The 22,446-nt window shown below is 32.0% G+C and overlaps 1 protein-coding gene across 5 annotated transcripts; it reads left to right on the top strand.

Moving 5' to 3' along the window:
• The first annotated feature begins 11,082 nt into the window (after positions 1 to 11,082).
• On the top strand, positions 11,083 to 15,173 carry LOC121127972 (uncharacterized). 5 transcript variants are annotated; one of them, XM_071892742.1, is made up of 6 exons: positions 12,293 to 12,519; positions 12,585 to 12,688; positions 13,554 to 13,652; positions 13,756 to 14,151; positions 14,211 to 14,483; positions 14,541 to 15,173. In XM_071892742.1, exons 3-6 carry the CDS (start codon positions 13,556 to 13,558, stop codon positions 14,687 to 14,689), a joined length of 915 nt encoding a protein of 304 aa, XP_071748843.1. In that variant the 5' UTR covers positions 12,293 to 12,519; positions 12,585 to 12,688; positions 13,554 to 13,555; the 3' UTR covers positions 14,690 to 15,173. The 5 variants fall into 5 exon arrangements, with proteins under 5 accessions (XP_040579488.1, XP_040579489.1, XP_071748843.1 ...); XM_040723556.2 differs by lacking the exons at positions 12,293 to 12,519; positions 12,585 to 12,688 and adding exons at positions 13,188 to 13,298; positions 13,391 to 13,475; XM_040723554.2 differs by lacking the exons at positions 12,293 to 12,519; positions 12,585 to 12,688 and adding an exon at positions 11,083 to 11,487.
• The last annotated feature ends 7,273 nt before the right edge of the window (positions 15,174 to 22,446 follow it).

Here is a 22,446-nt window from a genome sequence, read left to right as displayed (position 1 = left end):
TCGAATTATCAATTTTTTAGTTAGTCTCAACTCCAAATGAAAATTCTGCTGATACCTGTCTATATATTGGCCTAAAATACCTTTTAGTTTTATATTTTTAGTCAAAAAGTACCGAAAAATACCGAAAAGGCGATATCTATATTGAGAGCAATACTAATAGGTACATTTTACTGGGGGCACCAACGTTATTGTTTCATAATGATAATATGCATTTAAGATTTTGTTTTGTTGATAAGTGACGTCCTCTATTATTGAATACATCGAATTTTGGTATATTATTACCGGATGATTTATTAGTTTTATTGTTTGTCTTTAAATAACTTTAATTAAATCATTGAGAGTTTTAAAATTCATTTTATACAAAAAGATGAAAAATTTAATAAGGAACATGTTTTAGCCAATAATTGTGGATAATTAGTTGATTACATAATTATTAGTTGGCGATTTTGTACAAGTCTTACAATGTTGGTTTTCTGGAATAAATCACGGTTATAATTATTTGACTAGAACAAATCACACTAATTAAAAATTCTTGCACAAGACTAAATCGGACAGTACAAATTTTAACTCTCTTAACATAATTAACAAATTATGAAAATGAATAGAAAAGAAAAACAAAAAAAAATTAATGACCTAAATTGCAGTAAGTTTAATCTGATAAAATATTATGTCAAATCATTTTGTGTTAATATTTATTTTCAATGTCAAAAGCAAGTTCCTCACAACTTCAATACCTGGTAGGAACTGATAGTATTTGCAAGAAAACTTTTGAATCTCGCCTCCAGAATGAAACCTGGTCTACTCCACTACAACTTCTAGTCTAATTGTCATGCATTATAAGAAAAGAAGTTATGTTTCTGAGGGGCGTCCGCAACAAATGGGTGAGATATCCCCCCCCCAAAAAAAAATCAAGAAATTTTGGTTTTCTACAAGAAACTTTATTTTTTTAAATTTTTTTCGAAAAAATATAATTTTATGTTTGAAACATTATTCCAAAAATTTAATTTTTTGTCAACAGCTGTGTATTTTTGAAAAGGTTTTCCGAAAAAATTATTAATTTCTTTGGGACTAACTAGGTATATATGAATTTTTTTTTACAAAAAATTAAATTTTTTGTAAACAGCTGCGGATTTTCGAAATTATTTTCCAAAAAATTTATTTTTTTGAGAATAGCTAAAGATTTTTGAATTATTTTTTCAAAAAAATTCAAATTAAATATTTTTTTTTTTTTTTTTTCAAAAAAAATAAACTCTTGTAATCAACTGTGGGTTTTTGCGAATGTATAAACCTGCAGACAAATCTGTTGCTGCACTCTGTACTTATTTTTTATTAATCTTTATATATGTAATATCATGTCTAATGACTCTCCGAGTCTTTTGTCAAGTGTGTTGTGCTGATTATAAGTAACTAAGTAACATAGAAAATATGTAAGTCATCAAAACAAAGGTGAAGAATGGAACTCAAAGTATTTATTCCTCTCTTTTTTTCTCACTCATTTTATTACAAGAAAGGTATGTATATAATATAATATAATAGTACATAATATGGGCATTGACAAGCATTCTTCAAGGGTAGATGGGAGAGGATTCTATCTTTATTATGGGTAGGTCCTCTACGGCTACTGCATACCTATGAAGGTAGTTGAAATGAAAATTCCTTTAAAAAGCTGTTACTTGGTAATAAAAAATAAAACAATATATTAATTTGTCAATTTATAGATACATATGATTGCCTGGAAATTATCTAGGCCATTAAATATTATGACAAAGCAAATATTCCCTTTCACAAGTGTCTTATTCATTTGTAAAGCTTTGATTGACTAAAAGTAAATCCAGTAACTTTTTTGAAAAATATGATCATTTAATGGGTTAAAATTATCATAATAACAGTACAACTAACAATAATAAAATGATTGTGTTTCTTTAAAAGGCCAAAAAATGGCTAGAGATATTTCACCCATCGCCTGCCGGCAAAATAATCTTTCTCTTTTTTTTTTTGTCCGCATACCAAAGATAGTTGAATAATTTGTCGTTAGAGCCGAAGAATAATAATCACGGCCCGAATACTGACGTGAGTGTGTGTATGTGTACATTTTACATACTAAGGTACACAGGGAGTTCGGACTGCTATAGCGTTTTAACTTTCCAATTTAAATGGTTCTGTTGCAAGTTAAAGGAGAAGGTATTTCTTTTTCTTTGCTTCTTGAAATATTTATGGTCTGGAAGTAAGATCTACATCGTTTTAATTACAGTTGTTGACTGCTTATGCAATAAATATGTATGCATTGTATGTAGGGTCCTAGTTCAGTATGTTTTTTATAATAAGAAAAAAATTATAAAATCTATTGATATTCTCAAAAAAAATCAAAAAACTATGGCTGTTCACAAAAAAATTTCAAAAATTAACTTTCAAATATTAATTTTTTCGGAAAAAAAAATTCAAAATCCGCAGCTGTTCTTACAAAAAAAAGGTTTTTTTTTGAAAAAATTCAAAAATCCATAACTAATCTCAAAAATTGTCAAAAATCCTCAATTGTTCACAAAATTAAATTTCAAATATTAATTTTTTTGGAAAAAATGGAAAAAAATTACATTTCAATTATTAATTTTTTTGGAAAAAATTCAAAAAATCAATGGAAAAAAATTACATTTCAATTATTAATTTTTTTGGAGAAAAAAGTTCACAATCCACAGCTGTTTTTACGAAAAAAATTCAAAAATCCATATCTAATCTCAAAAATTGTCAAAAATCCTCAATTGTTCACAAAATTAAATTTCAAATATAGATTTTTTTGGAAAAAGTTCTAAAAATCTATGGAAATTGATGGAAAAAAATAACTTTCAAATATTAATTTTTTTGGAAAAAAAATTCAAAATCCACAGCTATTCTTACAAAAAAAATATTTTTTTTCGAAAAAAATTCAAAAATCCATAGCTAATCTCAAAAATTGTCAAAAATCCTCAATTGTTCACAAGATTAAATTTAAAATATTAATTTTTTTGGAAAAAATTATAAAAATCTATGGATTTTTTTTTTTTTTTGGGGGGGGTAGAGGGCTACACCCTCTCTAGTCCAACCTTGCCGACGCCCTTGTAGCACAAAGAAGGAGTCATGAGGTACTAGTTATTCCTCCTCCTTCTCCTTAATGAGAATCCTCATTACTTTTATGATAATGTAATTTTTTTTCCCTAATTTTTGGCTTCTTTCAAATTCAGTTGGAAAAACTATTTCATAACCCTATGAATATTAAAATGACAACACGCTTCATTAATAAACCAAGTGATAATTGAGTAATTCTCGTCTTTTTGTTTTTTCAGCGTATAATCATAACTGGAATATGAGATAATTATATATATTATGCCGTAACTATGAGCTATGTCCCACCGAAAAAAGGATGTTTGTGCAATCCAAATGAAATATAAATTTGTTGTGGGGGAGGGGCTTGGTTTTTGAATTTAAAAAAAGATCCAAAAATGTAAATTAAGTTTCCCATATTAAAATAAAAACAATTAAAAATCAATATCTACTCACAAAATATTTCAAAAAATGAAATTTTTACAAAAAAAAAACATTTCAAAATTAAGTTTCCAATATTAAATTTTTTGGATACAAAAATATGCCCTTATTTTTGTGCAAATTTTTTTCCTCTTGAGCAAAAAAAATTTAGTATCTTTAATTTGAGACATCCCACCCCAGGGAACCCTCCTGAACTTGTATAAGCAAATTGTACAAGTTGCAATTTATTTATTGTAAAATGCAGGCATTTAAACTTTATAATGTGGCACAGAATACTTATATTTTTTTTTTAAATTTTATTAAAATAGTCAGAGTTTATACCTCATATATGTCAATCATCCATGGAATGCTCAATTAATGCCTGCTCCTCATCCCAAGTACACTAAATCTATAAATTAGTCATCTCATTCTTTGGTTGCATCTAGTACAATTTGCTTATACAAGTTACAACATATACAAAATTGTAACTTGTATACAACATATATAAATTAATGTATATTTGATTAAAATTGCAGAATTCTGACACCATTTTAGATTATTGTGCTTAATCATCGTTTTAATTTTAAATTGTGCGCGCCTACCACTTGGAAATGTGACAATTTTTGGTTGTAGATATTGGTTGTTTGGAAAATTTACAAAAATTCTCCAAAAATATTTATAAATCTCAGATTATTTAATATAGAAGGAGTTAAAAAAAAGACAAAAGATCAAAATATTTTGTCAAATTTGTATGTTGATTCTTTTAAAAATCAAAGTGTTATGTGAAAAAAAAGACACTTTCGAAATGGTCTAGGTCAAAAGAAAAATACTAATCACGACCCTGGGTGTTTTGTTTTTCAACTTTTTTCCAAGTTCAATTATAGTTATTGCGGAAAAGTAGTCATATGGTATGAAACTGCCCTATACAAAATTATATCATCCTACGAGGTCATCTTTAGGCCCCACATCTCTATCAAATTATGAGAAAAACACTTTACTTAGTGAATATATATATTAAAAAAGACATATTTAGTTATTTTGCATTAAATAATTTGGATGGACATTTTTTTTAATCTATAAAAAGTGCATGAAAAGATTTTCTCTAAAATTATCCTATGGAAGAAAAAAAAAAATTATCTTACGTTATTCTCTTTTTTGGCTCTATAGGCTAGCTTTAGAAAATAACTTTTTAAATATGTTTTATAATTTAAAATAACGTCTATCATAATTCATGAATAAAAAGTAATGGTTTATGCAGTAATTGAATACTCATTGACTAAATAAATAACTTTAAACTAGACCATATCACAACTTTTTCGAAGTACCCGTAATCGAGATTCGAAAAAAGTTGAAAAAAGAAACCGCCCTAACAATGTACAATGTTCATAATACGAATTTTCTGTAACCCATAATGGAATATTATGATGATCATTTTGTTACAGAGTAAATTAATGGTTAAAAAAATTTAATGGACCTTCCATGGGATACAAAAACGATTTGCTGTGGCCATTAAAACAGGGAGCTTCAGCGAAAAGGGATTCTTTTTTTCATAATGATAGAAGTGAGAAGAAGCAATTGGAAATACTTGATTGCCTCTCTCAAATATCCATCATAGATTTTTCTCCATCAACTTAATAATAAGTTACTAAAATTAACAAAAGCCTTTAAAAAAAAAGGAATTTCTTTAAGGAAATAATTTTAGCCTTTGTCACTTCACATGGGTGACTCAATTTCTTTCTTTCTGAATAAATACCTATATATACATAATTTATATTATAATTGAATTTTATAATCCTTTTTTTTTTGTTCATTATTATTCAACTAACTCTCTGACAAATTTTTGACACGTGGAACAATTTTTTGAATAGGAAATTCTTCTTTACAAACAAATTCATGGAAAAAATAAATTGAGAGTCCTTTGAATCATCAAATATGTAGAGGAGAGGAGGGTCTCTTGACATTGCACCGACTATTATATATAATATGACGTGTTGTAGTCAAGACCACCTTAGAAAAGCTTTGAGGGATTGAGATCAAGACTTTGAAGAATCAAGTTGAGACTTTGTGTTTTTAGAAATGGAAAATTTGAAACTAATTTAGGATTTGAGATCAATGAGAGACAAAGACCAATCTATAAAACAACATCACTGGACATATTTACTAGTATTAAGACTCAGTCCGAGACGAAATATTTTTCCCGTTTGATCATAAGGGAAGACGGATATTTAGTTTCAGACCGCAGTCTTAAACCTTAGACCGAAATTTTCTATTCCAAAATAAGGTCATACATAAAGGACGTGTAACCTATATATGTATGCCACCAAATTGGGCAAACGCAAGCAATTAGGCTTGTTTTTTTTTTTTTTTTTTTTTAGATTGCTTGTTCAAACGTTCAACAGTTGGAAAAAAGTGTAATCAATGGAAGAATTCTTTCTCCCAAATATTTGGCAAAGGAACGGAGCCGTCCTTGGAATCCGCGCCAGGAGCGAAATCATAACCGTAGCTCGAGCTCTGGGACTCATTGAGACACTTTTTTGCAAGGTTAAGAGGGAGTTTGAGGCCTCTTAAGGACTTTGCTCCCTAACACAAAAAAAAAAAAAAAAAAAAGTATCAAATGTCTCCAAGACTATTTTGACGACTTCATCTCCCCGACTGTTGGCCTCCAAACTCGTCAGACTTGAATTTGGTGGATTTTTTGTGTAGGGTACGATCAAATGACACAATAGCCAAACCTTCTGCAACACCAAAGACGAACTTATCAGTCAGATCAAGAAGAAATTACAGGATTTATCAAGGGACTAAGTGGCGAAGATCGGCTCGCGCTTTCGCCCTCGTATAGAGATTGTAATTGATGCAGGAGGTATTTTTTTTTAATAAAAATTAATTAGAATTAATTAAGCTTTTAAAAAATCATTTTCGCGCCAAATATAGCTTGCTTGTATTTTAATTTTTTTGTTTCTGTACTTCGAAAAAAAAAATGGTTTTCATCAAATCTCTTTTCAAAAAGGTCGTTTTCTGATTATTGAAACCATGGAATCCTTACGCATGCAGCTTAGCTTGTTTTTCGATACTTCCCCTCTTGAAGAAATCATTCCTTTTATATTCCCTCATATGGGAATACAAATTATGCGTAATTATTCCAGATCTTTAGAATTCCATAGTTGGAAAGCAGCAAGACCGAGCTTGTACCGAATTAGTTCGCTCTTACAAGAATATTAAAGGTCTTAGACCGTTCTAAAATTTCCAGGCCATAACTCAACACTACAGTTTATATTAGTGTGGAAATCACACAAATATACCAAGTTAAAAAACAAGGAATTAAAAAGGTACTCTCCATTAGATTTTATCCCCTTACTCGATACGGATTAATATTTTATTTTTTAACTTTCTGCTTAAATATAATCAATTGATGATGGATGGCAAATTCTATGCTAGAATTTCAATGATTGTTAGTCCAGACAGTTTTTGTAGAGACTCTTCCTGATGAGTTATTTATTTAGTTCGATACTCAGCTCATTTTTAGTATTGTTTCATAGCGAAGACATAGTACATTATTACCTGACTTGTGTTTTGTAGTATAGAAGGATAAATGGGTCTATTGGCAAGTTTACAAGTATTTGTGACATTTTATACAAAATTGGTCTACTTATTTTTTGTTTCTCTACTATTATTCTGATAATAGAGAATCAGAGGGAAAATATGCGCTACCTATGATAGTTCATACTGTTCATCGTGAAGGTACATATGTATGTAGATTGTATTGTAAATAACACATATCTATTATATATAATAATACATAATATATAGGTTACTTCAACTCATGTCTGTTTTCTTCATTTTGTGTTATCAAAATCAATTATCCATACACCTCTAGCCTATACATAAATATAAAGAAGTTTGACTAAATACTTGTTCCTTGTTAGCGACTCCCATTAACAACCGTTTGAAAATGGAGTCCAACTTATTTAAAAAGTCATAACTGTAAAGATCTACATAAATACATAATATTAGTGTTTAATAAAGGTATGTAAAACGTAAACTCGAGAGAAAAAAAAACTACAAAACCCGACTATATTAAAGGTGTCAATTTTCTGAAAATTAGTCAAATTCGTCCAAAATATATGAACAAGTAAAATTAGACTGTTCACTTGTAAAACTCGAATAATAATTATTAGTCAAACTTATGGGATCAGCACTCTAAATCGAGAAAATGAAGGAGGCGAAAAATAAATACAGATCGTGGTTTAACGTGGAGGATGATCTTTGAGTTGCTTTGTCCAAAATTAAACACAGGATAGACCAACTTTGCTCAATGGACAGTACACATCCGACACAGTAAGATCTTGGCTCGTTTATAAACCTATAAATTTATTATACTTTTCAATATAGGTAGATTTAAAATCTTTATTTTTGATCAATATAATCAAATAACTTATAGTATTTACCTCAAGGTTGAAATTTAGGGGGTTTATATGACATTTAAGTCATTTATTTGCATAAAATGCAATCCAAATTTTATATTCATCTCTCCATGAAAGGTGTAGGGGTCGCACATTATCTAGTCATATATTTTAAGGGTCAAACTCAATTTTTTTTTAGGAAATACTGCTCTAAAGGATAGTAAAAACGAATACCGACCCAACCCTCATTTTCTATTCAATAGAAGGAATCCCGCGACATAACATGTGGAAATACTTAAAACTCGAACTCGACGGAATTCGAAAATTGGTATATTCTAACACTAACTTGACTCAATTTCAACATACATATATAGTATGTCATTTTAAGGATTCTATAGAAGCAATATATATATATATACAGTGTGGGGATTTTAAATTCGGACAATTGAAGGATAATTTATATTAAAATGTATTTCCCCAAATTTCAGTAATTCAGTAATCTTTTGCTCTTACATAACAGGGTCTATATTGAAGTCAATAACCCAAAACAGCCCCTTCCAACTTCAACCAAAGCCTCTAACCTGGGCCTAAGCATAACCCGGGCCTTGATGAGGAACTCTTTGTGTATATTGGCCTCTAAAATGGAAGCTTACAGGTAGTTAACAGTATTATGTGCACGTTTACTGGACACTCTCTCTGGGACGCCCCATACAAGGGGCTCAGATCCAGCGAGCTGGGAGCTAAGGTTTCCTTTGCCCAAAACATAAAAGTCTTAAAATGGTACAATAAATCCGTTTTAATTAACCAATTTGGACAAACTGCATCAATTTAAAATTCTAGCATGACACCAAATCTGTCAACATCAATTTTAGCTCTCTAGCAAAATTATCTATGGTTTTATTTGCGTCCACAAGGAGCCACACAATAATAGTCGAGCGGTGTTCGTATTCAAAGAGTTTCTACTTTTTAAGATAGAGTTTTGTTAGTTAAATCGGATGAGCACACTTTCATAGAAATATATTTCAGGGTTGCCAAGATATTGAAATCTAAACTTGTTCAGATTTAAAATCCCCACCCCGTAGATAGTATTTATAATAAAAATGATCTGAAACGGACTCTAATTATGTTGCTAATGCAACTGTAATTAATAACAATGTAATATAAAACTCCAGTACAATTCTCCATGTCTCTGTTCGTAGAACAACATTAACACATATTTGACTGACTCATATACAGAGACTAGCTATTAATAAACGCTATTACAATATATTATTGAATCATTTTATAATATGTATTGTATATCAATTCACAAGACACTGTTAATATTTGATTTGATTGGGCTCCGCGCTTCCTTTAAGATGCTAATATATTTTTTACATTGAAGAGTCAAGAGAGATATATTCGTGTTTCGAAATGAATATATTTTTTAAAAAATGCACCACTGCTAATTGAGTAAAAGAAAATGACTTTTTGTCTCATATTATAATTAGTATTTCGTAATTAGAATAGAAGTGAAGAACATACATATTATAACTAATTCGAATGGAATGTGTTTCCAGAGATGACACACTCTGGAATAACATTAAATATATAATTATCCACAAAAGGAATTGTGAAAGACTGAGAGTAGTTTTGGAATGGGTTTATATAAGAGGTGTAGATTAGGTCAGTTTGATTTTATACTTCCATCAAATTTCGATTATGGCTAGTGCGGAAAAGTTATGATTTGGTCATACAATTCTATTGTTCCATAATGTTACACATCGATTTAAGTTTGAAAAAAAACATTTAGAACATCTTTTCTTTCTTAAAATAAGATATATATATAAGAAAATACTTGCGCACTATACGCAGAACTTTGAAATTTCCTAAGGCTATTGCCTCTTTCTTCTCCATAAAATGACTTAAGAAAAAAAAAAACTTGATTAATATACGTTATTGGATATATACTGTCTGTATAAATATTTTTTTTGCAAAATATTGAACCATGATTTATTTTAATCTTAATTGACTAAATAAAGATTATTATAAAACTTTGATCGGGATCTAGGACCCTTTCCATATAATTCTATTTTTGAGGCAATTACTTTTTTGCAAAAAAGGACAAGATTAAAACTTTTTGATCGTCCCAAAATTTTTAAAGAAAAAGTACCATATATATTTCTAATTCTTTCCATTTTGCTATTTTTTTAAGTGTTTTATTAAATCTAAGGCAATTTGCTCTTTTCCCTCTAAGTGTTTAGATTTAATTTTGCCCATTTTTCTATTTAAAATTCTTCCTGCAACGCGATCTTTTATGTGTGATAACGACAAAAATTAATCAATTTGGAGGGGGCTTAAGCCCCTGTGCACGCCCCTGAAAGATGAAATTTTGCTTAGGCTATTTTTCTACCACATTGAAACTCGAATTTCAATAACGGTAAGTGTCGTAATCGAAGTTCAGCTCTTTCTTCTCAAAGACTATGGGACTCAATAAACTAACTTTAGTATTTTCAATCTTATGTCATCAAATAAAATGAATTTGTAAGGTTATGTGGCCTTTCCTTAATTCTTAAGAGTACTTAAATAAAGGTTTACATATTTGAAGATGATCATTTGATGAAGGATGTTGAATCGAAAGGATATAATTAGTTGTTCATGAAATCAAGGCTACCACTTATATTAATATGTATATTATAATATATGTTTTATGGGTTTGTAGGTACTTTAAAGAAAAACAAAAAAACATTTTCGTATATTCTTACAAGGCCTCCCATCCATTACCTAGGTACTGTCAAAACAACAAACAACCCCATCAACCTTCACTCCAGGATTCTTTCTAGAGAATGCATTTCTAAACCAAAAAAAAAAAAATAATGGAAAGGCCTAACAAAGCTATTGGAACCACTTCATATTGCTGTTTTAAATTGATTATTTATAATCTTACGTCCCTACCAAACTCTTTTTATACTCTATCAACATCATGATAATGGGATGGTGATTATTGATTCGTACGAACCCTTCTGCGTGAAACTTTGCGTGTCTTTACGGTTCTGTACGCGTGTGTGTATATGTAAGTAATTTTGTGATGATATTTATAAATAAATGTACGTCTTTTCGAGGTCTTCGCACTCCTCGGGCCTGCCCGCCCTTCCTCCAACTACTAGTACTACAACTAGAAGAAGACAAAACAAAAAGAGGAGAGACCGCATTCCAGACATTCCTTCTCCTATGACGGGCAGGCTTATTCAACTCTCCTCAGGAAAAAGATTTATACAAAAAATAACACAATCTAACCCCTCAGTTCAATTTGTGCTTAAGGCCGGAGTAGAAGTGGAAAGATTGTGCGGCGTGTCTTATCTGTTCTCGTCTTCTTGACTGTTGTGTGTTTATTATAATTGTCTCCTTGTTTTTTACTCCTAAGATACACTCAGCAATAGATTTACGTATACAAAGTCTTTTATTGTACGACTTTACATAGAACTCTCAAGCATCTTCTTGCTGCTCCCTGGGATGTGCACCCTTCCTAATCGTTAAAAACTCTGTCACGAATATTAATCTTCAAGTTATTCACGTATTTCATCACACCAAGGATTGCACGACAAATTATTTGGTAAGGAAATGTTGTGTATTATATTTATTTTCTTATGTATCAAAGTACATTGATTGAATGAAAACCTTGAATCAGGGATGGAAGCTTATTTAATTGTAATATTCTCTTTTAAAAGTAATGTATGTATATATATTTCTTCCTTTTTCTTATTATTTGTCTTCCTCTTTTTGCTGCTACTTTGCTGTCGACTACTACGTGATAGTTGAAAAAGAAAAGAAGTGTCTCCACTCAAACAGCCCCATGTCCCTATAATTAGCTGTCCATGATTTCCCTTCTATTATCTTCTTCTTATGTCATGATGTCATGCATTCAGCTATAAAAAATATGAGCAGCTATGAGTTTATAGAAATATCCACGTATCCAGCAAGGAATTACTCTCATGCCGATCCTCAATTCTACCTTGAGCCCAACGAGGACTTACATACATTATAATTACAACTCCCAAATCAATCCTCAGTGTTAATCTCCGTCATTCATTCCTGAACATGCACAAATGATTAGATGTTCTCTCTTCAAGGATTAAAGATAAATTATGGCAGTGTTGGGAAAGAATAAATTAAAAAAAACAATTACCAACCAAAAAAAAAATAGCGCACGCGCTAATAGTCATATTTTATACAATTCAACTCAAGTCATGGATAATGATATTATTTAGTAACGTTGACATTCATGTTGATTGAATGAAGGACGAAGAAGGGTTAAATTAACTTAACCTCTCTCTCTCTCTTCCTTTTCTTTCTATCTTTCCTTCCTCTCCCTCTTTCTACTACAGGAAGAATGGAATCAAATCATTATTATTATTATTATTCCTAGGGGGAGGAGGAGCTGGAGAAGACGTACATAAGTCGTCGTCATATAGGATTATGAAAAGACTCTCATGTTTCAAAACAATGGGTCTCTCATGATAATATCCTAACCTTGTCTCTTTATTTTTTGCTATTATAATAAGTCTGTATGCCTCCCATTCTTCCTCTACGATGATGATCCCATGGATTATTTAGTGTATAAGTCCTCGTCCTTCTTTATTACGAGGTCGATGATTTAAGTATTACAAGAATATAATCTACTACATCTGGCGCCTTTGCCTTCTTTTATAGATACAATATATTTAGTTGTTGTTTTTATAACATCATCATCTTCACATCTGACAAGAGTGGTGATACGTTCTGATGATGGACTCAGTCTACAGGAGCAGCTGCTGGTAATAGTCTGCAAAAGCATTATGTTCCTCCCCCTCTCGTCTTATCACTTCATTTATATTTAAATATATAATGGATAGAGGAGGAAAGTACATATAACATAATATATATAAACTAACTAGTAATAAGGGGACGAAACCCCTGTTCGTTTCGTTCATCTGTCAATGCCGGAAGTCCTTCTTCCTTCTCCTCCTCCATCGATTATTTTGTATATATATACATATATGAAACATAATATCGATAATATAATTCTACAATAGTAATAATAGTCCATTGGGAAATGACGCAGATGCAAAGGGCCTCATCATCCGTAGTGTGTTAGTTAGCTAGCTACGAGTAGAGCTACTGGATCCTTTCTCTTTTCCAAACTCCTTTTTCTCTCTCGTTCTCCTTCTTTGGTGTAAAGGATTTCCCCCTACAATTGCACATACACTGAAGGAATGTAGTAAGGATTTCCTATTATGTTTTTTATTGGCCAAGACGACGCGCCTTATAGTTTCTATTTATTAGAAAGCCTCTCTTTTTGTATATTTATGTATGTATAGAAATGTAGTCGAATACCTTGCAATCTGTAGGGTTGATGAAGGTATTTTCCACATTTTCTTAAGGAAGGTGAATAGTTTTTAGAAAGATCCCGTTCCTTTGTGTGAAAGAATTAGGGATAAATATATATATATATATACATATTATATTTGAGTGTTTAGGAGGTTTCTCCATTTTCTCTGTTCAACAAAGTAGTAGTTTGGTGCGATTTGAGCTTTTTTCTCAGCCTCTTTTTATTTATAAAAAGTAATTATATTTGAATATCATTTAAATACCTTTTTCAAGTCAGTATTTTAATATCCTTTTTGATTTTAATTATTATAGGAATGTCTAGTCTTGAATCTCCGTTGGATGTACTATCAAGAGCAGCAACCATGGTGGAAAAGTCATCAATATCCTCTAATCTTAAACAAAGTGACAAAGGTTGGTTTATAAATTCATTTATATACTTTATATCAACTTATTTATTTGTAAAGCATTTTTCTTGAGATTGGTATTCATGAATAAATCTTTTAATTTGTTCCAGGGTGTGAACGCAGTTCTTCCTTCAAAGAGCGCCATCCCAAATTCCGTAAGAGTTCGACTCCAGAATATTTATTAGCAGCTGGAAATAAAAGACGTAATTCTCGAGAGTTTCATCCCCTTCCATCTTCATCAGAGGGAGAAATGGAGACCACAGACGAAGAAGGTCCATTGGACATGAGTATTAAAAAGAGGGATCGCTCTCCCCCTCCCCCTTATCCCATCAATTTTTCCTCTGGATCTCCACCATCTATATCATTAAGGGATCTTCCTCCACCACCGTCCTATGAGGTTGCTATTTCCAAGCGCTACTCAGATTCTTTACATCGACCTGGGTCCACAGAGTCAAATAAAGAAAACGAAGATACTCGCCCTATTCGTGAAATAACTATTATTACAGGTAATTTCACAATTTAAACATTTATGAAAAAGAGTCTCATCCTCATTTTATTTTTTTAGATTCATGTGCTGACCCTCTGTTAGATGAGCATTTTAGAAGATCCTTAGGTGCAAACTATAAATCCCTTTTTAAAAAGTCTCCAGTATCTCAAGAGGATGGGGAAGATGAGTCCTCGCCCGAAAATGATTCCAATGTTAAGCAAAGTAGCAGTAATAATAATAGCCCATCCTCTCGCAAAACAGATCTTGATGACGACGAAAGAGTCCGAGTTATCAATGCCGAGGATACAGAGAGAGACCATATAGTTGAAATGGATCAGGAAGGCTCCACAGGTAGGAGTTTTACATTCATTTATACCCAGCCAAACTTAACTTTTATTTATTATTTAGTCGAAGATCATTTTGCTAAAGCTCTGGGTGAAACCTGGATCAAACTACAGGCAGCAGCTTCTAAGTCATCGTCATCATCATCATCATCAAGTACATCTCCCCCTCCTCCAAGGAGAACAAATACACCTCAGTTAGTGACGACGTCATAATTAACATCCAGAGGAAAAATATTTTTTCTAGAGTTCATTATTTAATTCATACTAAAGTTTGCCCCCCTCTCATTAATATTATTATTATTTAGAACCCCCACTTTACCACTTTTTTTTTTTTTTATTATTCAGCCTTTTTCTCTCTTTCTCTATTCAAACATAATGCCCAGAGTTGTTTAAAACATAAATAAATGCAAGATATTCAGACTGATATTACACAAAAAGAAATTCTAAAGTGAAAATTATATCTACATAATATATATTATTATTCATAAACCTTCGTTTTTTGTCCTTAGTTTGTTGACTATTTGTTTTTATCTTCTTTTCCTTTCCCAGTTTATTATTTTTATTATATTATTATTATTGTTTTGCACATAGCAGTTCCTACAGTTTTTTCTTCAAAAAGAAAAAAAGAAACTATATCTATTATATTTACATGTGAATTATCTCTAAAATATATAAGTTTATATGATTTGATAGAAAATTAGACTGTGTTACATACAAAAAAAACAAAAAAACATGCGTATTTCCTTTTTTAGAAGGTTTCATAATATTTTGTATATTTCTATAATTAAAATTTTCTGAATGAGGCTCTAAAATTGTTTATAATATATTACTCCCTTCATTGACGACTATAAGGTTACATCCATCCCCTTAATCAGCTGAAAAAAGGGAGAATGTTGGCTTTGGAAGCCTATTGGTCGTCTTAGGAACACTCTTTGGATTCTCAAACATGGGTCAATATCACAATTTGGCAAGTTATTGCACATATTACGATATTTCTCTTGGACCTACTGTCTATTTGTCATAATTATATCATTAATGAACTTGCAAACAAAAACTGAGGACTATATTATGTTACAGTTTTTCATATTTTATTCAGGAAGCACTCTAATTGATCGTCTTTACGTCATATCTCCGTGTGCGATTGAAAAAATGATGACTGGCTTCAGTTGTCGGAGTATATTGTTCTTACCTAAAGGAATCCCTTGAGTCCTTAAGGCTTATCTTCTCAATCATCATTTTTATAATAAGTTTGGGTAAAAGTAATTTCGTATTTTTTGCTTTATAAGAAGTGATACCATCATCCGATTTCAGACAAATATTCTGTTCGATAACTTGTTACAAACGAGGATCCAGCTTCATACTTTCTTTCTTGTAGAAGCCCTTCTCCTTATTGGCTCAAAACTCGGACAACCCATTTTCACAGGCCCCTATTGAAGCCAAATTTGTACTCCCAAGCGCGTAGACCATAGACAGGAGGAGGTGGTAGTCTCTAGTCACTTGATGCTAGGACCGGACTGTAGGATGGATAAATAATTGTTCACATTGAACCACTGTTGCGCAACACGGGCAAAAAGAGTATCTCCCCACTTACATCACAAAATGTCCGGGTCGCTTTGACGCGTTATTCCCTTTCAGGTATTAAAAATGTAAAATATGCAGAATTTCTTCCTTTGAGATCTCCATACTCGACGCACGATAATTCAAGGCTGAACGTCCCAAGTGTACAAAAAGCGTTTGTAGTAATCGTTCACACCTTTAAAACTCCTTATCGTATGATCAAATCTGACCAATAATGAACAAGATATACTTACAGATGTCCAAAAATTGATAATGGTTTTTTAAAAAAATCATGAAATAACATAAATCGTGGATTTCTTTTGGGGAAAAACTTTATTTACTTCCTAATAGGACGACCTTTAAGCTTAATGCATTTTTTTATGCGTTTTGGCATCCCTTCATACAGATTATTCAAAGTATCTGCATTATTTTTTTTCCAAAGCTTCTGTCAGTTTTTTTTTTTTTTAATTCGTCCTCTGAAGTTGCTGGTGCATTTTAATTGAGTTCCCTCTGCACCAAGGCTCACAAATTTTCAATGGGAGACAAATCAGGACTGTTGGCAGGACATGTGACTGTGCCCCAGAAAGAATCCAAGTTGTCTGAACACCACTTTTGTGCCTTTTTGGAGTGGTGAGGAGGGGCACCATCCTGCTCGAAAATGATTTTTTATGTGTTAGACAACATTTTCCTCTTCAAAGGAGGTCCAGTGTCTTCAGTACGAGACAAAGCTGACATCAGAGACTTGCTCAGGATCTCCGTTATGTAGTACTCGGGCGTCACAGTTTGGTTTCGTAGAATCAAATAAAGATTTGACACTGCCTGGTGCCTGATAACAGCCCAACCCTGAATTTTTAGATGAAATTTCACAGTTGGAGTGGATTTTACATCTCCCTTATCTCTTGCCCAAATCCGATCTTTTTGGGAAATTGGCGCATGAAATAGCTCAAATGGACTTTTATCACTGAAGAGGATACATTTCCAGTCATCTGCAGTCCAGTTTTTCTGCTCACGACAAAATTGAAGCCGGGCCTTCCTTTGGTTGTCTGAAAGTTTGGGGTGCAGATTAGGTTTGTATGGCAAAGCATTTAAAGAGTGCCTCAGGCAGTTGTGGACAGATGACTTGGATAGCCCTTTGAAGTCAATCTTGCTCCAAGTTTCCTTGTGGATTCCCTCTTTTTGGTCAAAGATATTGAAATATCCAGTTTGTGAACTTTTCTAATTTTTTTCTTCCTTCCTCGACCCTTCTGATTTGCTAGGATTTGTCCATCCTTCCTTTTCTTACACCAATTCTCAATGGTCCTGAGAGGAATCTGCAACCTATGAGCAGCGTCTCTATGGCTTGATCCACCCTCTATCATGCCAACAGCCTTGGCCCTGGTCTCTTTAGAGTGCTCTCTCGCCATTTCGGATATAGAATTTCAACCAATATCCTGTAGTGTTTTCTGAGCACTTTTATACTGATGTATGATGCAATCATCCAGAATTATTGCATGAGAAAAATTCAATATTACCTAATGACTCTATGAGCCAAATTTCATTTTATTCCAACCAAAAATAATTTTTTCTGACTATAAAACGGATATTTTTAATACCACCATCAATTTTTGGACATACTGTAGTTAAAAAAAAGGTGGGAATAATGAAATTACTTTTTTCCCCAACCTAATGTTATTGTACAGAATGATTTTTTTAGAGCCCGCTGGTACGGTTTTTTTAAATTCAGAAAGTATTTATTAAATACTCAATCCGACTCGCGGGCTAAAAGTTAACTTTTGCATCACTAGAATTCATGTAACTATTTTTATAAAAATATGAGATATCTGCAATATCACATCTCATACTGTTTCGAAAACACTTATTATATTCCAAATACGGACACTATTTATATATATCATTATACATACAGTTGAGTTCAGAGGAAATCATGCACTAAGAATTGCTTTAAACTTGGGGTAAATTTAAGTACAACTTCTGCAATTATATATATGATGCATTAATACAATTTGTTGCCTTTGGTATAACCTTTCACTGTTTGAAATATAATTTTGGTACATTTTATACTTTTAAGATATTTGCACTTAGATTCATTTTGTATAGATTGCATATTCAATTTTTATGGGATGTACTATTTAAAGTAACTTTTTTTACCAAAGACTCGAATCTGACTCGATAAAAATCTTGAAAAACTTATATTTAACTTGGACTTGTGAACAAATACTTGCGAATCGACTTAAACTTGCAATATAAGGACATTTTCCCATACATGTTCGAGGGTAGATTGATAAGTCAGGTAGAGTTGAATGAAACAATAATGCTAGAACTGAGTACTTAACATGTTTGGATTGGGCATTGCTTAGTTGGAAGCTACAGAAAAGGCATGTACAAAATAGTGCGGATTTGACAGCTGTTCAAACGGGACAAGTCGTTCCTTCTTTTGAAATGTAAATAACTGAATTTCAAGCCATTTTTTAAATAGGAAACAATCACTAGGAATCAGATAAGGAGAATATGAGGAGCGTCCACGGGGGTGGACTGGAGGGACTGTGTCCCATCCTAATCGGTACATTTAAAAAAATTTAAATTGAAAAAAAAAAAAAACCAAAAACCAAAACCTTTTTTCAATCTTTTTTTTTTTTTTTTTTAAATGTTCATTCGGTCAAATTTAGTTTCTTTCAAAAAAATTTAATCATACAATTTCTCAAAAAGTGTTTTGTCTCATCTAAAATTAAAAAAATGCATCAGGAGTTATGTGTATAAAATCACACAAGATGATACTTTGTGTTTCCCTGAAAACAATGTAATCAATTAATTTGCCTGCTGATGGAGTGGTATAGGATTTCTTTGAAGCACTTTTAACGCCTTTTACGCAACGTTGTTTAGTTCTTGATGTATAAAACTGGATACATATTTCATCTTTGTACAATGATAAATTGGCACAAAAACTTATTTGTATTTCGTTTTAACTGACCAATTATCAAAAAACGCAGCAGCCATCTTACTGAAAGCTTTTTCATATGCAAATGTTCACGCAACTTTTTCATATTAAATGCTCACAGTGTTTGTTATTTCCCATAGCTTTACTCATCTATGTCCATAACACGATATCGTAGACATTTGTGACCATAATTGAGGGGTACTTCAATGGAACGTCCTAAGTGAGGCACATTTCCAGTGCTTATTTTGCCACAACAAAACTATTTGAACCGTCTTACGTAACGGAAAAAAATTCATCAAAATCATCTCAAGCGATTTTTTCGTTTCTGTTATTGTTTTCTTCCGTAAAAAAGAATGAACGACGTGTTCAATTCGTACAGCTGTCAAATAAACCCTAATGAAAACATCCATATGAAATTTTCTGTAAATTATGTTCAAACATGTTAAGTTCCATGTTGTTCTGTTTTATTGCTTCAATAAATTTTACCTGACTTATCAATCTACCCTCGAATGAATAGGAAAATATGTTTATTTTCCTTCATCGGGGATACTTTTATTTTTCAACTAATCACGCAGAATCATCATGCATTTTCCTTCTAAAAAGTTGAATCTTGAACCATTTTTTAAATTTAGATTTAAGTTAAGCTAAGTTTATCTGGATGTGGTATGCTCTCCGTAGAGTTATTTTTGAGTGTATTTTAGGATAGGATAGGTAATTGATTTACAAAATAACAATGCCATTCAGTTTGCACGTCATATTAAAAAAGAAAAAAAAGGGAACACCATTATGGAAAATAAAAAATAATGAATGTAACTTTAGATTAGGTTTAGCAACGAACTTGTCTACGTTCAGGGCCTCATATTAAAAAAGAAAAGAAGAGTACTTGCCTTTAAATCCAAAATAATTTTTACAGCGGGAGTTTTTTGTTGTCGGTAAGCTGTTTTTTATTTTTCGAGCTGTTGGAATTATTATTTTATTCTGTAGGAGAGAAAATATTGACTAATTACATGTGAGTTTGCTCATGAAAACCTAGAGTAGCACAAAGAATTTCTTGGGAGCTATCTTCTATATCAATCAAGGGTGATTCCTAATGAAATCAATGAAAAAAGGACATTTTTCAGAGCACCATTTTCGATTTTTTTTTCCCCTCAAATTTGGCTCATATTTAAATATTAGTTACAACCTCCAAAATCCAAAATTATAGCCTTTTTTGTCCTCCAGTTTAGGATTTATACGTTTCTTAAGTTTCGGCCTCGACACCACATGCCTTATTTTTAAATTACTGTATTTTGAATGTTTTTGAAAATATCGATCTGCTTGAAACCCCATTTAATAGATTAATTACCCATTTATTTTTATCCTATTGTTGTATTTTATTGTAGAAGTGAACAAGGTCACGAGGTCAATATTTTGACCTCAAAAAAAAAAAAAATATGTTTAATTTCATTCAAATTTTATATGTTAATTTCTAATATATTATAAAAATATACAATAAGAAGTTTTTAGAGATGTATTCGATTCCACTTCGATATTACAGATGAAAATGTGTGCGTAGGTAGAACCAATTTCTGATTTGACTTGGAATGATCCTAAAGCAAATCTATAGTATTAACTTGAAGCCGGTATATTCGTCAACACCTAATAAATCTGGGTAATGCCGAGTACTACCGCTAGTAATAGTCTAATCATGATGAGAGTACTCTTCACAATTCAGGAGTCCTCATGATGGAATGCTCAAAATTATCAATTACTAAACGTAATTAAGGTGTTGTCAAAATACGGAAATAGATCTCCTAAGTTTTATGCATCGGAATCCGCAAGAATTTATGTTTCTTTGGACCAACCAAATTGGCTCAATGCTGCCGATTCCAGCAATACTTATTTATATACAAAGTACACCGGAAAAAAATGTTTTTCCAACTTTTTAAATGTTACTATTTGAAATAGTCAACCAATAAGAGGAGAAAAGGATCATAGTATAAGACTAGGGTCTAGAATAATTTTCTTTTAACATATAAGAAGTGCAATAATGATAGTCCTGTATAAAAAAATTCAGGTCATGACATGTCCTCGGTCTAAAATCATCTTTATTATTGTTATTGTAAGTCGTAAAACTCGAAAATGACCTTCAGATCTAGGTTTGGCCAATAAAGCCTTTATTAAAATAACATTTTTTAGATATTTTTACGATTTTGAGACTATACTCTGACGTGGAAGAACCATATAGATGGAAATCTTTTGAATGCACAAATCCCCCACAAAGAAAAATTTAAATTAGATACCTCGGTATATGTATTTAATTTGGCTCGTTAAGACTGACTCCCTCATTGAGGTTAGAAATATTTTTAGAAAAAAATTAAAATATAAAATATTTTAAGAAACAAATTTAATATTTTGAAACGATAGGATTTTTTTTTTTTTTTTTCAAATGTAAAAATATTTATGGAGAATGATTCAGACCATGATTTAGCACAATCGTACCTATGACTTTTTAAAATATATTTTATCTATTAATTGGATTTATGGACAAAGTAAATATTCATGATTTCATATTTAAATCAAGGGCTAGATATATATATTCTAATCATAATTATAATTTATGGATGCACAGGGTTCGGAAGCAAAACGTGGACTGAATGACTGATTTTAGAAAAATATCAATAGTTTTATTTTTTGATAAACAATTTTGAATTTTTTTTATTAAAACTTTGAGACACGATCTTTGTAAACATGTTCACTCAAAATGGCCGCCCTCAGCAGCAATCACAGACTCCACACAGTGATAGAAAGCCTTCCAGAAGTTGATAATGAACTTCTGGGAACTTCAGTGAGTCCCTGTTCTGGTGAGATGTCCTGTTAGTCTCCCTCTCCAAATTGCCACACACAGCAAAGTCCAACGGGTTGAAATCCAGCGAAGATGACGGCTGATGTCCTTGGGCCAAAAATCAACCATATTGTCGGCGCAGAACTTCTGCCATTTGGCCGATGTGTGTAAAGGTGCACCATCTTGGGTCCACACATAGTTGTCCTCTGTGTAGGTGGACTTCAGCCATGACCGGATGGTGAACCTCAACACCTTGTAGTAGGCCTCCTGGCCGATTTTCTCCCCAGCCTTAAAAAAGAAGGTAGGCATCTTCTTGCCTCCGGACGCCACAACTACCAGGACCATTTTTTGGACCAGATGTTTTTTACAGAACACCCCCTTGAACTCTTCTGGTGATCTCCCAAGCCAACGGTCGTTCCGACGGTTGTAGACCTGGTCGACGGTGAAAATCTTCTCGTCAGAATATTTTTACTATGGATCCATTTGCCTTGATCCACGTACGAACTTTCTTGCAACTCTGCAGTCTCTTTTCCTTCAGAGTGTCCGTCAACATGTGGCGTTGGGTCTTTATGTAAGAGGAAACCCCAAGTCCTCCTTCACAGCCCTCTTGATTGTCCCCTCATCCACGTTAACCTCGTTAGAGAGGCGATAATA

Source organism: Lepeophtheirus salmonis, chromosome 13, assembly GCF_016086655.4.
Source record: "Lepeophtheirus salmonis chromosome 13, UVic_Lsal_1.4, whole genome shotgun sequence".
Classification (NCBI taxonomy): Eukaryota; Metazoa; Arthropoda; class Copepoda; order Siphonostomatoida; family Caligidae; genus Lepeophtheirus; species Lepeophtheirus salmonis.
The sequence above is the reverse complement of the archived record's forward strand: the minus strand, read 5'-3'. Positions and strand labels throughout refer to the sequence as shown.

What these genes read in the sequence shown, in the direction of transcription:
- LOC121127972 (XM_040723556.2), top strand. Translation starts at nt 13,224, where the DNA reads ATGTATAGAAATGTAGTCGAATACCTTGCAATCTGTAGGGTTGATGAA. An exon ending in TCCACATTTTCTTAAGGAAG is followed by an intron (nt 13,299 to 13,390) that starts GTGAATAGTTTT and finishes TTGAGTGTTTAG; the next exon opens with GAGGTTTCTCCATTTTCTCT. An exon ending in TCTTAAACAAAGTGACAAAG is followed by an intron (nt 13,653 to 13,755) that starts GTTGGTTTATAA and finishes AATTTGTTCCAG; the next exon opens with GGTGTGAACGCAGTTCTTCC.